We start from the raw sequence: 17,803 nt of genomic DNA, 5'->3' as shown, positions 1-17,803 counted from the left end.
ATTTCTGCAAAGCCTGAAAAAACAATAGCAGTTGAAAGCTTATTTGGAAGAGCTGCATCAAAACCATGTATTGTGAGAGGTATATGTGACTGTTGTACTTTCTCATACCACAAAAAATGTTCTTGTCTACTGCTTGCAAAGAAACTCTTTAATGAGGTGACTGAGACAAAGTCCAATAATGCTACAAACAATTCAATAGTGCCAATACAAAATGACATTGAGAAAAAAAGTGCAGATGAAGACAGGCTTTGTACTATTAGGAAACTTGAAAATGTACTGAGGATTATACAAACGTGGGACAACATTCCAGAGGATATCGCACAAAAAGTGAATGATCTGGAAGTACAAACAAAGGAGCAAACTATGAACAATGAATTTGTTAGACAGTGTGATGCGGACAAGTCGCGTAAAATACACCCACTGTTTGCAAACAGAAAAAGAAAAACAGATGGACACACACACTCAGAAACCAAACCAGATATCAGTTTTCCTGTTAAACCAAGAAGAAAACGCAAAGAAAACAAACGATTTTTTTTTTAAATCAAACTTATTTTGTACAGTATATCAGTATAGTAAATCACATTTACAATAGAAAAACTGTCAAAAATGAAATAAAATTATAATTGTAAAAACATAATCTGTGTGTTGTTTTTGTTTACCACCTTAGTTGTGCAAGCTTATTTCAGGCAGTCTTCTAAAAAGGAAAACAAAACGTCAACTGCGAGAGGTCCAAAGCAATGGGTTGCCAAATCAAAGGATGATTCAGGGCCCAGGTTTTGCATATTTATCTTCATTTGTTCAATGCTCCTCCTGAAAACAACAAACAATAATGTTACTTGACTAACATACTGTATATGGTTGCATTCACGAGTTGCCTGTTATACAAAATTACAAAAGATGCTAAATTTAAATTTTCTTGCTGATTAATTGACCGTGATAAAGGGACTAGACAACAGGCTGGATAGTTTGTACTATGTTAATATTACACATTAAATTTAATAAAACACTATTACATCTCCAAAAAGTGCTGCTTTTCCATGACAAAAGAGTTTGTGCTGCTGGACATGGTTAGTAAATCTGAAATGGTCTTACACAAAACAAAAATGTAGATGCTCAATCCTTAAAATGTATTTTAATTTTCAGCTTTAAACAGATTTAAAGAATTCATTAGGTTTTAAAGAGTTAAAGTCAGACTGAACAAAATATCTATTGCTTGTTTTTAGATTAAAAAAAAAATAAGACTAATATATATATATATTACTATATATAATCACTAATATCACCTTTAACTTTATGTTTTAAGGTGCAGTGGGTGATCTGACAGAATGCTAACCTGCTAGCATAAATCTCTGAAGATTTTGCCGTCCAAAGCCAGGCCTCCTGAAACATGAGTCTGCGCACCATAAAGATGACAGCAGAACCCTCACTCAGCGACTAGTGCTTAGCCGGTGGCGTGCAGGAATTACACTTATAACTAAGGCATACTCGCATGCTATTCCAGACCGAATATTCAGAGTAGCATTGTGAACAATATCATGAGTGCATCACCGGCTGTCATTGTTCAAAAATGAACCGTGAATATAAAACCAACTTCGCCTCAGCAAAGCAGGCTAGGCAGAATAGCACTATTTACTAATTTTTTATTAAACTAAGTTAAAATCTGCTTAATAAATGCAGATTTAAGGAAAGTATAACATTGAAAATAGTCACATTAATCTATCGCCAAAAGATTTCAGTGACTGAACAACACATCTGTGCACATAACCCATTCATAACAACAATATCTACATCAACTTAGTGTGACTAAAATAGTTTTAAAACAGAACATTACTTGTCTAACAGAAATACTTCATCTATGTGTCATCCTCACTTCAATATTAATTCAGGATTTTAAAAAGTTTTGATTTAGCATGTGTTTACCGCTCCTGCTCATTCTCTCACACAAACGCACAGCGTGTGTATGCACAAATCACAAAGCAGATCTGCGTATAAACGGCTGTGCAGTAGTTCAAAACTGCATCTGTTGTCAGACAGTTTGAGCTACTTATCAGCATTATGCGAAATGTCGGCCCGAAACTATTTAATTAGATGAACATTTTTAGTCTCATGCCTTACTCAAAATATAAAAATACATTTAGATCATTTACTTTAATCACTACTATTGGACAGTAAAGAAATTTTTAACCAGCACAACAAAACATGTTTCTGAAGACAATCACCTACTGCACCTTTAAATGGTTAAATAACGATGCAGCAACCAATATACTGTGTTATAAGACATGAAACCTAAGACAGAGCAGGTTTACAGAGACACACTTACAATGTTGCTGGTATGTTTTCCTCGGGGATCCCAGAAAGAAGTTTTTCTTTTGGGACGTATTTGGCCAGTGCCATTCCAAAACCCTGGGCAAGATCCTTTGCCTCTCCCTCCGTCAGAGTGCTGAATATGGATACCTTAGTTTTTGCCTTTCTAGGCTGCTCCAGCACATTGGTTGGAACATCTTTTCTTCCGACCTATATATAAATAAAGTATAGTGTCACAGATGTAAAGTATATGAGCAGGGCTTTTTAAATGTCATGCATGTGTTCTGTTGATAGCCATGTGAGCCTAAATGTATATGATTTGCTTTCACTAATAATCTGGTATGACATCCTGCACTTTAAAACACTGAAGATATTTACTGTTATTAAATGGCAGGCTTTAAACTATTTTAAATTGCCACTACCTTACTGCTTTTATATTTGAATGTATGCAATACAAACCCTTATTAGCATTCGAAACATGTTTGTGGACATGTTTTCCCCCTTCACTCTCCGCCTTAACTCTTCCTCATCTACCTCGTAGGTCTTCCCTTGTGCAGTAAGCCTTCCTAACACTTTGTAGACTTTCCCTTCTTTTTCCTGCACTCCCTTGTCTTGCCTGTGTCTTTCTTCATAGGAATCACACTTTTCTTCCTCCATTTCTTCCTCACTGCAACAGGCAATAGGTTTTCCTATGGCCTCCAACATGGATATAACTGTCTCTTCTGTTCAAAAATGTCAGAATGTTTACAAAGTGGGAAAGTACCTGAACAACACCTGTTTCTAGGCAAACAATGCTTATTTCTAACTTATAAACAATATAAACTTTTCTGACACTATCTAGATGGCATACTGCAGCAAGCTAAACTACACACTGTACGTGTTTATATTTCATAGTATGTACAATTAAGTAGAGACCAGTGTTGGGCAGTAGCTTTGCTACTTTCTAAATCAAATAGCTTTTCTTTAGCGAAGCTATTATTTTAAGCAAGTAGCGCAGTAGCATTCACACAAGCTACATTTAACGATCACTTATAAGTGATGGCTGTTAGGCCGGTGTCTAGCCGATGAAAGTAAATCCATATGGTGTCGAGAATGACAAATTCTTCTTCTACACATTTTACGATGGTCATAAATGGATATATACATATATACACACACACATATATAGTTTACTGTAGTAAAGACTAAATATACTATGGTAATTACTTTTAGTTCATGACAGTTACTAATGATACTGCATTATGCAGTGTAATTCTTAATGAATAGTTGTAAATATGTATAATATAATGCTTATTCCTATATATTCCCCTTTGCCATAAATTACTACTTTATTTTAAATACTATGATTTGTTTCTTTTTAGTACTGTATGTTATTAACAGTAAATAACTGAACTAAAAAATTCTGCCTCATGATTTATTGATAGTTTTATTGATCACTAAGATATGAATGACTTGGATTTAAGCTGCTTTGATTTAAAAATTAAAATTGAAAAAAAAAAAATTCGTTGATGTAGCTAAGCTACTTTTGCAAAGTAGCTTTTAGCTTAGCTCATTACATTTTTCAAGTAGCTTGCCCAACACTTGTAGAGACAGTTTAAAGAGCTTATTTATTAGTTCAAAAATTAGTTTAAAGGTGTAGTATGCAAGTTTGACATCCAGTGGTTGAAGTAGGTATTACATTTCTGGATCAAAACAAACGAAAGTGTAGGTTGCCAGATTGAGGAGGGAGTCTGACTTAAGTCATGTTTTAAATAAAAGCAACGGCACATGATCGAGTGCATAATCTCTACATTAAAAAGTTGTTTTTTGTTCTAACCCACATCTCAAATTAATATTTTAGAAACAGCTTCTATTTCTTGCAGCTTTACAACAGGACAAACTGTCAGCATCTTAGGTACAGCTCATGTGCTTTCAGTTTTAAATGCCAACAATGCGAGTCTAAATGCCATTTTACATGACATTTATTGCCATACTACTGAAAGCAGAAGCATAGTTCACCTCAGATCTTGAAAATAAAATAAAGTTTAAAATTGAACTTTAGAACTTTGACTCAGTGCAAGCCAACATATATCAGTGATTCAGCATGTACATTTAATAATGTTAATGAGGTTTAATATGTAATAATTAGATTATAATTCTCACCATTTCGTGAGTGAGGACATATTTTGTGCTTCTGAATGGCTGTATTTAAATTTCTGTTGTGTTTCATCTGGTGCAAACAACCAAATTGCTTATCACTACAAATCTTGTCACGTAGCATGTTGTTAGGAGCGAGGTTACAATGTAACCTGCTCATCTAATGTTTATGCTTGTAATATTAATATTATTTGCAAATAATAACCACCTTATGTGAAACCACATATCCACATATCATTTCATCGGAGGTCAGTCACGAGCACATTATTTGAGAGCCTTTCTAAATGAATGAATGAAATATGCTGTTTTTCACCAAGGCAACCCAGGGTTCTGAAATATAATTGGCTAAACTGGCATTGGGCAGGTAAAAATGACCAAAACAAAGACATCGTACCGGCACATAACACATTTTTCAAAGCAGAATATCTGACTTCAACATATCCGCAAATATATTATGTTATGTTTATGCTTTAGAAGAGTCAAAAACTTACATACAGCACCTTTAAAGAAAATGTTAGAAACTGCATAGCTAGGCAACAGTTTGACAATTTAAGCTTGTATACATGGTGCAGGTACGTAAGAGAAAAATTACAACAGACCAACCAAACTAGGGGCTTGTTTTTCTTGGCTTTTGAGTGCATTTTAGTAACACTGACTTGTCATTTATTCAGTTAGGTCAGAATGAATGCAAGAATTTGAATAAGTTACCCTTTTGTACTGCAGAGCCTTTATCTGATAGAGAGGGTTCAACCAACTGGTCCGGGTCAGCTGTTTTAAACAGTAATAAAGTTCCATTAGTCATGTTAATTAAGTGAAGTTTAATTTTAAACTAATTTCGAGAGGAGCATGTGCTCATGATTGACCCAGCTGGTCCACATTAGCTAATTATGATCCTCCAATCAAAGGATCCCAAATCACTATATATATCCTCATTTCCTTTCTACAACTATCTTCGTCTGGAAGAAACCCCCCTCCTACCCTTCTTCCTCCTTTATCCAGAATGGGCGGCACGGTGGCCCAGTGACTAGCACTGTTGCCTCACAGCAAGAATACCAATGGTGTTTGGTCCTCGCTGAGCCATCTGGTATTTCTGTGTGGAGTTTGCATGTTCTCCCCGTGTCCGCGTGGGTTTACCCCAAGTTCCCCGGTTCCTCCCACCATCCAAATGTGCTCTGTATTATAGATAAAACAAGCCTAAACCTTTTTTTATAATGTCTTACTCTCAGGAAGTTCGCCTTGGCCTCAACAGCGGGGGAGTTTGAGATAGACCTGAGCTCAATTTCCACTCGCCCTGCAAAAAGGGGGAGCCCTGGGCTCGAGGATCCCTTGAGCTCAGGGCTCTCTCCCGGGACAGCATACCAAACAAGCTATGTATAAATCATGAGCTAAGTGTGAACTCTTGAATATACATACAAACATTAACTTTACATGTATTACAGTATTTTTAATCTTTGCTAATGTAAATTATCAAAGCTAGTCATTCTTTGTTAAATTTACTTTACTTACAGTACATTAACATGTTAACAAGCACGACTGTGGATTTTAATGCATTAATAAATTGCTTTACAAATATTGAGCATTTTTTGTTAATATTAGTAAACAGATTAACTAGCGTTATTTACTAAAATCCTTAATGTAAGGTGTAAGCAATGTGGGACATAATGTAAATGAAATGCCATCATAACTAGTGCAAGAATTCTTACTAATCATTAACAAAATTATTACCGGAGCATGCTGCAGTGTCTGGTGAGGGCAAAGACTTTTGGTCCAATAGGTTGCTGTCATCTGTATAGAAAGTCATACAGAACATTTGTAACATCTACAACGAATATGCTTATTATTACTAGTGCATAAAAACACCCAGTCAAAAAGAAACAAGGCTAGTTTTATGTGTACCTTGACATATGTAGCACATGGGTGTGGCTGCACACTCCACGTGCAGCACAGCCCCACAGGCACATGCGATCTGTTAAAACAAAACAGAAAAAAAAATTGCATATACATTAAGGATGAGATTACATCTTGAGCTTAAGAGATTTGAGTCTGTCTGTGTCTCTCTCTTATACACATACATATGTATATGCATGTATGTATGTACGTACAGTTGAAGACAGAATTATTAGCCCCCCTGAATTATTAGCACCCCTGTTTTTTTCCCCAATTTCTGTTTAATGGAGAGAAAATTGTTTCAGAACATTACTAAGCATAATAGTTTTAAAAACTAAATTTGACTAGATATTTTTTGAAGACACTTCTATACAGCTTAAAGTAACATTTAAAGGCTTAATTAGGTTAATAAGGTGAACTAGGCAGGTTAGGGTAATTAGGCAAGTTATTGTATAATGATGGTTTGTTCTGTAGACGATCAGTAAAAAAATTAGCTTAAAAGGAGCTAATAATTTTATCCCAAAAATGTTTTTTAAACAATTGCTTTTATTCTAGCCGAAGTAAAACAAATAAGACCAGAAGAAAAAATAATAGTAGACATACTATGAAAATGTCCTTGCTCTGTTAAACATCATTTAGGATATATTCAAAATTGAAGAAAAAAAAAAAAAAAAAAAAAAGGGGGGGCTAATAATTCTGACTTCAACTGTGTGTGTATRTGTGTGTGTGTATGTATGTATATATATATATATATATATATATATATATATATATATATATATATATATATATATATATATATATATATATATATATAATTTGTTATCTTTGCCTAATAGAAGTTTTCATGCCTTTTGGTGTAATCACTTACTTTCGTTTTTCCTGAGAACTTTTTTGCACATATTCCACATTTTTTGGTCCGATCTGTAAATATATATATATATACACACAGAAAAACATTTTTTATTTCATGAAACTTCAGAATTATGATCCACTTTCCTAATTTTTGGTTTCATGGATAGCTTTGAGCAATTCATGCTTCACTAGAGCCACAGTTCTGACTTCCTGACATCCAAACAGTGTGCTAATTTTTCAGCCTCTGCAAAAACATCTTAAAATACTTCACAGTGCACACATGTACTTTGATTTATAGATTTAATTTGTTTATTTTGAATATTGGCCTGTTACTTTAATTTTTGAACTACGAAATGGTGAGCAAGATGTAAAAGTCCATGAATCTGAATTTTTAAATATGTAATAATTATACACATTTAAAACATTTCCATTAATAAGGCACGTACCTAAAGATTGAAACAAAAGTGAGGCCAGGCGCATTCTCTCTTGTTGTATTTCAGGGCACTGGAATGATGTAATCAAGCCACCAGCCTCCATGAATTCAGTGGCAAACTTGAAGCGAGACAAATGTTTTAAGAGTAAAAGCAAGATACTGTACAAATAAAGATATTTATCAGAAAATACAAAATCTGACAGATATTGGCACTTTGATATAACCAAATACAAGGTTAGACTACTCACAGTGAAAAGTAAAAATTATATTAGGTATAAAAACACATTGGCAATGATCTATGCTTGGTGACTTACTGCAAGTGTGTGGATACCACATGACACTGAATCTGTTTGCAAACTGTGTGTTGTGGTTTTGAGGTGCCACTCTCCTTTTAATCCTCTTGAATCTGCAAATGCACTGTAATCAAAAAAATTACAAAATGTCACTAGCTTTTTAACACCAAGAATCCATATAAGACAGACTCTTCAGCATTTCACAATTGCTGAATTTATTGCAATAGCAAGCAAATGTTGCAATGAGCTCACACAACTACTGCATATTTTGGGCAGTCGGACATTGTTCAAATTTCTGCCATACTGCAGAGAGCCTTCAGCATAGTTTTACATATATAAAAATATAGTATTCAAAGCCTGTTTGAACAGATCAGTTACTGAAGTTGTATATGGAATATCTATACATTGGTCTTCATAAGAAAAGACTCACTCTCTCTCTCTGACACATTCACTTAATAATTTTCAAATTTGAAAATGCTACTTTCAGCTTTTTCCTTTAAATAAATAGATTAATGGTTCTTGAGGTTAAAAACATAAAATAATTGAGATGTATTATTTAGCCGTGAAAAAAATTACACAAATTTACACAAGAATACTTTCAAAAACTGAATTCATACCTCCAGTGTTTAGAAATTGCTTGACACTGCAACTCCGTCTCTCCAAGTGAATTAAAATAGGTGAGGCACCTTCCGTCAAGTTTGCAATGCTTAAAAAGACATATTTGAAGTTAAATTAAGATAATTATTGCAATAGCATTTACCTGTTGCCATCAAAAAAGCAGTCCAGACATGCTCCACGGTCCATGTTTGCAAGACTGTGACACCTGGCCATGACAGAGTGGCCATGCCAGAGTGATTATTAAAATAATAATAAAGTAATAATTAAGGAGGGGTAATAATTCTGACTTCAACCGTATATGATTCATGTGATACAGCTTATAATAATATCCAAATATTTGATTTATAATTTTAATTATGTAATAAAGACTTTTTTGGTATTTTGCTTTGAAAGTTTAGAAATGTGTGGGGCATAAATATACTCAAATTATGTTGCACATTGTGTCTAGCAAAGGTAAACGTCTATTCAAATGAGAGATCCTTAAGGGGACTATATTGAAAGTATACATGAAATATAATCCACATACAAAAATGTTTAATTTGTTAAACATTGTGTTAAACATGTTTTAATTTTTCATAATGTAATTGTTTTGTCCTTTCTTTACTCACAAAAAAACTCCAGTGATTGCCTCTTTCAAGATACACACCAAACACCTCCTTTGCCTTTTCTAATATGTTATTCTGCAATTCAGAAACAAAACATAATAAACATGACAATCATCTTTAGAATAAGAATCCTTAAAATAAGCTTAAAAAACACTTACTACCTAAAAAAAACAGCTACATACCTTGAGAAAATAATGGCTCTTTGCTCTTTTGGATCCATCTAAAATCTTAGTAAGTGTGTGACAATTAATGTGCACAACACCAGGGCGGTCCTAGTTTAAAGTAAACAAACACATTATTATTTTTCATTGCAGCTGAGTTAAAGAAATAAACAGGATTCCAAGCAAGCCTCACTATATGGTTTAAAAATGATAGTACGAGAGCAGTTCATGTAATCATTAATTATTATATTTATTATTTTTATTACTTTGTTATTATTATTATTTTTTTTTGGCTTAGTCCCTTTATTCATCAGGGGTCACCACAGTGAAATGAACCGCCAACTTATTCAGCATATGTTTTTTACACAGTGGATGCCCTTCCAGCTGCAGCCCAACACTGGTAAAAAACCATACACTCCTTTTCACACAAATTCACTAGGGCCAATTTAGCTAGTTATTTAACAGATTTAACACCTCTATTAATCACATTCTTTCTATTTTATCAGGCTGCAATAACCAGATTCCCGATGAATATGTTTGTGAATTTTATTTTGTAAGTTTGCTCGAGAGCTATACCAGCATGCAGCGAGTTTGTGTGTGCAAGTGTTAATTTGGGTGTTTATGCGAGGATCAATTATATGCAAGGATCAAGTTTATGTATGTGCGTGTGTTATTGTGGGTGTATGCATGCACCAAGTTTATATGTATATGCACAAGTCTCATACATGTTTTGAACATAGAATAGGTTTATATGAGAGTAATTTATAGGAGTATATGCAAGTGTTGGCAAGCAAAGTTTAATTAAAATCCTACACGTCGCCTCATAGCCATCTGTGTTTGCTTCATTGCGTTCTCTTCACTCTTTCAGTGTCGGGAAGGTGGATGGTGGTGGTGGTGACAGATTGGCCTAAACTTTTATGATGTGTCATCTTCTGACTCTCAGTATGTTCTATTGGGCAAACAGATTTAATGTGTTCCCGCTGCTAGACGGCACCACTCTCCCGCACATTTTGCAGAGCAACGAAACTACACGTTTATCGAAACTTAAAAAGCCAAACCACTAGGACACCACTGCATTAGTATTTCCTCTCTCATCAAATAATTTGTCTGCATTCTTACTTGTGGAAGCTTGTTTATTTACATCTGTGTTCAGGGCAATCATTTTGTAGCTAAAAAAGTCTGTGACTGAGCTTAACCAACTGCTGAGCGCTGGCAGCGTGTCTGTGATGTACTTCATCACCAAGTGACATCATGCTCTTTTTGACAGCTAAGAACTGAACATCATATGAGAGATAAAAGATCATATAAAAATATAATAAAACATATGTATGCAAATTTATATAGAAAGACCCGAAATGGGTTTAAAAATCTTATCATTGTTATTGAAAAAAATCTAGCGCGATATATATTGATATTGAATTTTGTTGCAGCCCTTGAAACATCTATCCACACATACACTACGGACAATTTAGCCTACCCAATTCACCTGTACCGCATTTCTCATGGACTTGTGGGGGAAACCAGAGCACCCGGAGGAAACCCATGCAAACGAAGGTAGAAAATGCAAACGCCACACAGAAACGTCAACTGACCCTGCCAAGGCTAGAATCAGCGACTTTCTTGCTGTGAGGCAATAGCACTACCTACTGTGCCACTGCGTCACCCTGCCCATTATTTTTTTTTATTATTATTATTGTAACTATGTGTAGCCTTCAAGATATCGCTCATAAAATTACACTTACCTTGCTAAGGAGATCACAAATTGAATCCATGACCTAAATATTTCAAGGACAAACGTGAGAAATAAATAAAATGTGCTCTTTTTTTTAGCTCATAGAATAGTAAAAAACAATTCTGTAAAAAGGTTAACACACAAAATTACAGAAATAGGCCATGATGGCTTGTTTTACTGGTGAGATAAATAGACAGGAAAAAGGTTACGGGAAAAAATATAGAGTAAAAATTTACATGGCTCACTATAAGGATAATCGTTTACCTCATCAGAAACCTGGTTGTCCCCCATAAGGGTGATCAAACTGTCCACTTGGATATTGTAAGGCCCCACACTTCCAATTGTAAATGTTGGTCTCTTTTTTTGAAATAATGACCTCAATGGCTGATCTATGCAGATAAATATTAATTAATAAATTACACATTTTGCTACCACATTGGTTTTCATTAACAAAGAAATGCACATCTGAAAAACAAATTAAGGGTGTGTTTATATCAATATGGTGTAAAACAAGTTGATTCTCAAACAGCTTATAAAGAGGCAACCCCTTCCAACAATTAATAGCAAAGAATACGCAGTTTTTTTAATTGCAAAAAATAAAGTGAAATAATACCTTCCATCGTGTGCTCTTGGTCACTCTAGCTCCTTTAAATACAAAAGAAAGAGTTTGTTTAGTGATAGAGCCACTCTAAGGTCATTATTACATATTAGAAACATATTAGTGTCAATAAATGAGGGATGATGGCCTGAGGTAAATATTAATGATATGTAGTAATAAATCAGAGAGGATGACCTAAGCTAAATAAATGATATTAATAAATCAGTAATGATGACCTGAGGTTAGCATATTGATGATTTTAATAAATTAGTGATGATGACCTGAGGTAAATATTATTATGTAGTTAAAAAAATTTGCGATGATGACCTGAGGTTAACATATTAATAATATTAATAAATAAGTGATGACCTGAGGTTAACATATTAATTATATAAGTAAATCAGTTATGATGACCTGAGGTTAACATAATAATAATATTAATAAATCAATGATGACCTGAGGTTAACATATTAATAATATGACTAAATCAGTGATAATGAGCTAAGATAAATATTAATGATAATAATAAATCAGCGATGATGACCTGAGGTTAACATATTAATTATATTAATAAATCAGTGATGATGACCTGAGGTTAACATATTAATAATATTAATAAATCAGTGCAGATGACCTGAGTTTAACATATTAATAAATAAGTGATGACCTGAGGTTTACATATTAATTATATTAGTAAATCAGTTATGATGATCTGAGGTTAATATATTAATTATATTAGTAAATCAGTGATGATGATCTGAGGTTAACATATTAATAATATTAATAAATCAATGATGACCTGAGGTTAACATATTAATGATATTAATAAATCAGCGATGATGACCTGAGGTTAACATATTAATAAATAAGTGATGACCTGAGGTTTACATATTAATTATATTAGTAAATCAGTTATGATGATCTGAGGTTAACATATTAATTATATTAGTAAATCAGTTATGATGATCTGAGGTTAACATATTAATAATATTAATAAATCAATGATGACCTGAGGTTAACATATTAATAATATGAATAAATCAATGATGATGAGCTAAGGTAAATATTAATGATAATAATAAATCAGCGATGATGACCTGAGGTTAACATATTCATTATATTAATAAATCAGTGATGATGACCTGAGGTTAACATATTAATAATATTAATAAATCAGTGCAGATGACCTGAGTTTAACATATTAATGATATTAATAAATCAGCGATGATGACCTGAGGTTAACATATTAATAAATAAGTGGTGACCTGAGGTTTACATATTAATTATATTAGTAAATCAGTTATGATGATCTGAGGTTAACATATTAATTATATTAGTAAATCAGTTATGATGATCTGAGGTTAACATATTAATAATATTAATAAATCAATGATGACCTGAGGTTAATATTATTAATAATATGAATAAATCAGTGATGAAGACCTGAGGTTAACATATTAATTATTTTATTAAATCAGTGATGATGACCTGAGGTTAACATATTAATTATATTAATAAATCAGTGATGATGACCTGAGGTTAACACATTGATAATATTAATAAATAAGTGCAGATGACCTGAGTTTAACATATTAATGATATTAATAAATCAGTGATGATGACCTGAGGTTAACATATTGATAATATTAATAAATAAGTGATGATGACCAGAGGTTAACGTATTAATGATTTTAATAAATAAGTGATGATGTCCTAAGCTTAACATATTAATAATATTAATAAATAAGTGATGATGACCTGAGGTTAACATATTAATAATATGAATAAATCAGCTAAGGTAAATATTAATGATATTAATAAATCAGAAATGATGACCTGAGGTTAACATATTAATTATATTAATAAATCAGTGATGATGACCTGAGGTTAACATATTAATTTTATTAATAATCAACTATGATGACCTGAGGTTAACATATTAACGATAATAATAAATCACTGATAATGACTTGAGCTAAACATATATATAATAATAAATCAGTTATGATGATCTGAGGTTAATATATTAATTATATTAATAAATCAGTGATGATGACCTAATGTTAACATATTAATTACATTAATAAATCAGTAATGATGACCTGAGGTTAACATATTAATCAGTGATAACATATTAATAAATCAGTGATGATGACCTGAGGTTAACATATTAATTATATTAATAAATCAGCAACGATGACCTGAGGTTAACATATTAATTATATTAATAAATCAGCGATGATGATCTGAGGTAAACATATTAATTATATTAATAAATCAGCAATTAAGTCCTGAGGTTAACATATTAATAAATCAGCGATTATGACCAAAGTCAACATATTTAACAGAATAAATAATCAGATTAAATAAATTTACCGTCTCAAATAACCTGTCTTGTGTTTAAACTAGTGCTGTGTTGGTTCACCTTTCTGGCGTTTGTCTTTAAATGAAATTGACATAATACATGCTAAAAACCGAATTATTAGACAAAAATACGATCGCTAAATTAGCAAGAGACAAGTTTAGTCACGTTTAATAGCTAGATTTAAATTCAAAACAATATTGTTAGCTTGTTTTAATTGAAGCCAGAAAGTAAATCGCAGTAACGGTAGAGCAGCACGTCAATCTAACGTTAGGTAGGGACGGCTAATAGGCTAACTTAATGCAAACTAAAGTTAAATGTTGCTCGTTTGCTTCGCTAGAAAAAAAGGGCAAATCCATAAACACATATGAATTTTACAATCATTACTGCTTCTGTAAACTTATAGAAGAAACCCGGTAATCTTACCTCTTCACGTGTCCTCTTCACAGGTGGAAATGGCAGTTGAGTTGCGTGTGCGTGGGTGTGTGTGGGTGTTTTCTTCTTTTTTGAATTTGCGATTTTGGCGGACTCTGCAGGGGGGCACATAATGATGACGTAATAACGTTTGATTGGCTGATAGAGATGTTGTCCCTGGGTTATCATAAATTATGTTGGTCTCAGGACAACTAGCACTTGGCAAAATCAGGACGAGCTAAAAAAACATGTGCATAACTGAGTAGGATAAACTTTTTGTTCGATAAGAAAAGATAAACTTACAGTATGTAAACTACGCAAACACTTTTACTGAACAAATTCCTACATGTGCATTAAAAAAGGTTTGTTAAAAAAAGATCTTATAATGATGAAAATGTGTGTGTAAATGGACAAACCAACAGGCTGAGGCACAGGCACAGGCACACTGTAAAACATCTAAAACACTTTAACCATTTCAGTGTTAATGTTATTATATTATTAATTACCTCCAGAGCGTCTGGAGCGTGTCAAAAGCGTTTGTTCTCCGCATCTCATAGCTTGAAACGCCACCATGTGTTCATCGAGTGTCGGCATTGTCTTCTAAGGTGACATTTATTTAATTAAATAAAGAAAAGTTTCATGTAGCTTCTTCTACCGCAGTGAATTCTGTTTTTACTGTTGATATTTGGCGCCAGTTATCAGGAAGTGACGATTTTGTTCTCTTTGATTCATTGGATAGAAACGCAGTTTTATTTGTATATCTTTTATGCGATATTCCAGTTTTGCAAATAAATTTAATTCACATTTTTGGATGAAAACTTTTTGCCAATTTTTTTTTGTAGAGCCTCATATGGTCTACTTAAGGTGCTCGAGTTTAAGATGTGATTACACTTCTAATATCCAATGTTTGTGGGATGGCGTTTTTTTTTTTTTTTCCAACTGAGAAGAATCAGGCGTCTGGCCAATAAAGAAGAAAAGTCAAAGTTTTTTATGTGATTTGCTGACAGGTACATTTCTTCTGGCACTGTACCAAAAATTGAGGTCAAAGGATTAGGATCCATATCTTTATTACATATAGATGAAAATTATCTAAAAATATTGGTCCAAAATCTATGTAATCTACGGCATCCCCAGAACAGATGACTCTGATCTGCTGGCTCCAAACCACATCTGGGACAAGATAAATCTGAATCATATACAGAAGATGAGTGTACCAGTTCTATGGCATATTGCCAGGCTGTATCTGATATTTCTTGTCCCAGTTCGTCCTCCCATTTTTGATTTATACGATTTAGGGAAGTGGAGGCAGTTCTTTAGATCACTTCATATAACATGGACATTATACCTCTTTAATACGGTTAAAGAGGTTTGATAGGTTTGCAATAGGTTGCAATAGGTTTGATGCACAGGTGAATAGAAGGAAAATTGCTTGGATGATAGATATTTAGATCCCCAGGGGTCATTTACACCATATGTTTAAAGGAAGGAGTTGTTACATTTTGCTGGCTGACTTAATGTATTACTCGAAGATTTAGAGCGGTCCAAAATTGGGTGCAAAAAACTATTTAAATTGCCTCCTAATATTAAATTGTGTGTGTCGAGACTAGGCAAAGAGAGTCGGAGTATCCACCCAACACAGACTCCAGACCAGACCGCTGCTTCTACTCTGGTGTTAATTTGCTCCACAGCATTGTGTAACTCTGTCCAAAGCTGGTCAGTTTGATTGCAAAGTTCACTTGACTGTGCAACGGCCTTTTCTTAAATTTTAGCAATCAAATTGCCTTTTAGTGCATCAATAGCTTTAAGGACTGCACTGTGATCATTCGCCAGAGCCGTTTCTTTCTTAGATGCAGCTTGCACTTCAAGGGTAGCATTAGCATGGAGGCTAGTAGCGGATTTTGCCTCCCTACGGTTGCTTCTTCCTATATTCATCCTGATTCAAGTTGAATTACGCTCAGAGCAGCTACACTCCGACACTTAAATGCTTATTTACCAGTATAGGTAGGTTTAAGGTAATAGTATTTAGGATAATAGCAATATTAAACAAAATTTTAAGTTTCACGTGAGGACCTTACCAGTTTGCATCTTTGACACTGTCGACTGCGGGATGAAGGTGAGATTCCATGGCAGCGAGATAAATCGGTAAGTTGACCTTAAGTACACTGCACTGAAGTCTTTAGTGATGCACTCAATCACAGAAATCATGAGCACTTCAGTAACAAGACAGCGGTCTTAGCTCTGTTACTTCAATACGTACTTTCGCTTTTTGTTTCTTACAACCAATCGTTAGGTTTACACTGCTCGTCTCGACCCGGTTTCTCTATTCGTTTCCCCGCACTGGAACAGTTCAGTCAACTTCTCTTCGACTCTCTTCCTTTATTCTCTCACCCATTTCCTTTTTGCCGTCCTATGGGTGGAGACCAACTAAACAATGTTGACTGCCACCACAGAAAACACCAACAATCATAAATGCATGATTATATGCTGTCAGTTTTTAATTTTTTTTATTTAAAGCATTTTCCCAGAATATGTCAAAATAAGATGTCCCCAAATATCAGTGTGAGCCTCAAAATCACCCCAGAATGGATAAAAATGACCCAACATCACACAAGTGGAAAGGTGCACATTCCAGCCTTTATTCAGATGCTGTACGGTTATGTCTCGTCTCTGAGGCAAAATTTCAGCATTTTGTTCATAGTTTGTTCAGCTGTTACCCCATAACTTTTTTTCTGAAGCGTTTACCAGTCAGGCACAGAATGAACAAGCATTCCCTGTCTGCTTTACAAATTTTAGAAAAACATGTTGTTGTAATTATGAATAAAAAAGGCCACTTACAGATTTCTAATCTCTGTCTTATCAATATGACCAAAATGACTTTCATGATCAATTATGTAAAAACTCTGAAAACTGGACTGACATGGTTTTAAATTACTATAACTTCTATGTTAAGCAGCTTTGACACAATTTACATTGTAAAAGCACTAGATAAATAAAGATGAACTGAATTGAATCTGCTTAAATGTGGACCAAACAATATGATCTGGTTATTTTACATTTAACATGCATCAAAATTACAGTGTGTGTAGTCAATGTTTTCAGTGTCTTTTCACTTTTCAGCTTTTAGTGAGAGTTTTTAAGACTTAATGAAAACTAATGTTTTATCTATTTCAGACCTAATTGAAGAGAATGAGGGGAGTAAAGAGGAGGAACATCATGTTAAAATTGAGGAAAAAACTCATTTACAGACTGATGGTATTTTAAAAAGGAGAGACAAGAATCATTTCACCTGCACCTGCGCTCAGTGTGGAAAGAGTTTTGGAAGAAAAGACCATCTTAAGATTCACATGATGATCCACACTGGAGAGAAACCATTCACATGCACTCAGTGTGGGAAGAGTTTCAGCC

The 17,803-nt window shown here is 33.7% G+C and overlaps 3 protein-coding genes across 6 annotated transcripts in view; 1 reads left to right on the top strand and 2 right to left on the bottom strand.

Moving 5' to 3' along the window:
• zgc:173607 overlaps nt 1-17,803 on the top strand; it is a 791,925-nt gene that overhangs the window by 280,404 nt on the left and 493,718 nt on the right. The gene's annotated exons all lie outside the window — the stretch shown is intronic.
• LOC110439586 (uncharacterized) overlaps nt 1-17,803 on the bottom strand; it is a 296,328-nt gene that overhangs the window by 28,286 nt on the left and 250,239 nt on the right. The window lies entirely within an intron of this gene.
• Nucleotides 129-14,500, bottom strand: LOC141381659 (uncharacterized). Of its 4 annotated transcripts, XM_073947573.1 has the most exons (16): nt 14,411-14,477; nt 11,638-11,669; nt 11,289-11,413; nt 11,035-11,067; nt 9,314-9,403; nt 9,135-9,206; nt 8,526-8,614; nt 7,930-8,032; nt 7,629-7,734; nt 7,199-7,251; nt 6,337-6,406; nt 6,166-6,225; nt 5,149-5,208; nt 2,764-3,026; nt 2,321-2,514; nt 129-810 (listed from the first exon to the last, which is right to left on the bottom strand). In XM_073947573.1, the coding sequence occupies exons 2-16, from the start codon at nt 11,642-11,644 to the stop codon at nt 678-680; spliced, it is 1,458 nt and encodes a 485-aa protein (XP_073803674.1). In that variant the 5' UTR covers nt 11,645-11,669; nt 14,411-14,477; the 3' UTR covers nt 129-677. The 4 variants fall into 4 exon arrangements, 1 of the variants encoding a protein (XP_073803674.1); XR_012402208.1 differs by lacking the exon at nt 2,764-3,026 and having other exon boundaries at nt 14,411-14,469; XR_012402209.1 differs by lacking the exon at nt 2,764-3,026 and having other exon boundaries at nt 136-810; nt 11,289-11,408; nt 14,411-14,500.

This window comes from Danio rerio, chromosome 4, assembly GCF_049306965.1.
Source record: "Danio rerio strain Tuebingen ecotype United States chromosome 4, GRCz12tu, whole genome shotgun sequence".
Taxonomy (NCBI): Eukaryota; Metazoa; Chordata; class Actinopteri; order Cypriniformes; family Danionidae; genus Danio; species Danio rerio.
The sequence above is the reverse complement of the archived record's forward strand: the minus strand, read 5'-3'. Positions and strand labels throughout refer to the sequence as shown.

Bases quoted from the DNA above. Each gene is read 5' to 3' on its own strand.
- LOC141381659 (XM_073947573.1), bottom strand. The intron at 7,735-7,929 runs GTAAGTCACCAA...TCTCGCTTCAAG, and splicing joins GTGGTATCCACACACTTGCA to TTTGCCACTGAATTCATGGA. The intron at 2,515-2,763 runs GTTTGTATTGCA...ATTTATATATAG, and splicing joins TGTTTCGAATGCTAATAAGG to GTCGGAAGAAAAGATGTTCC.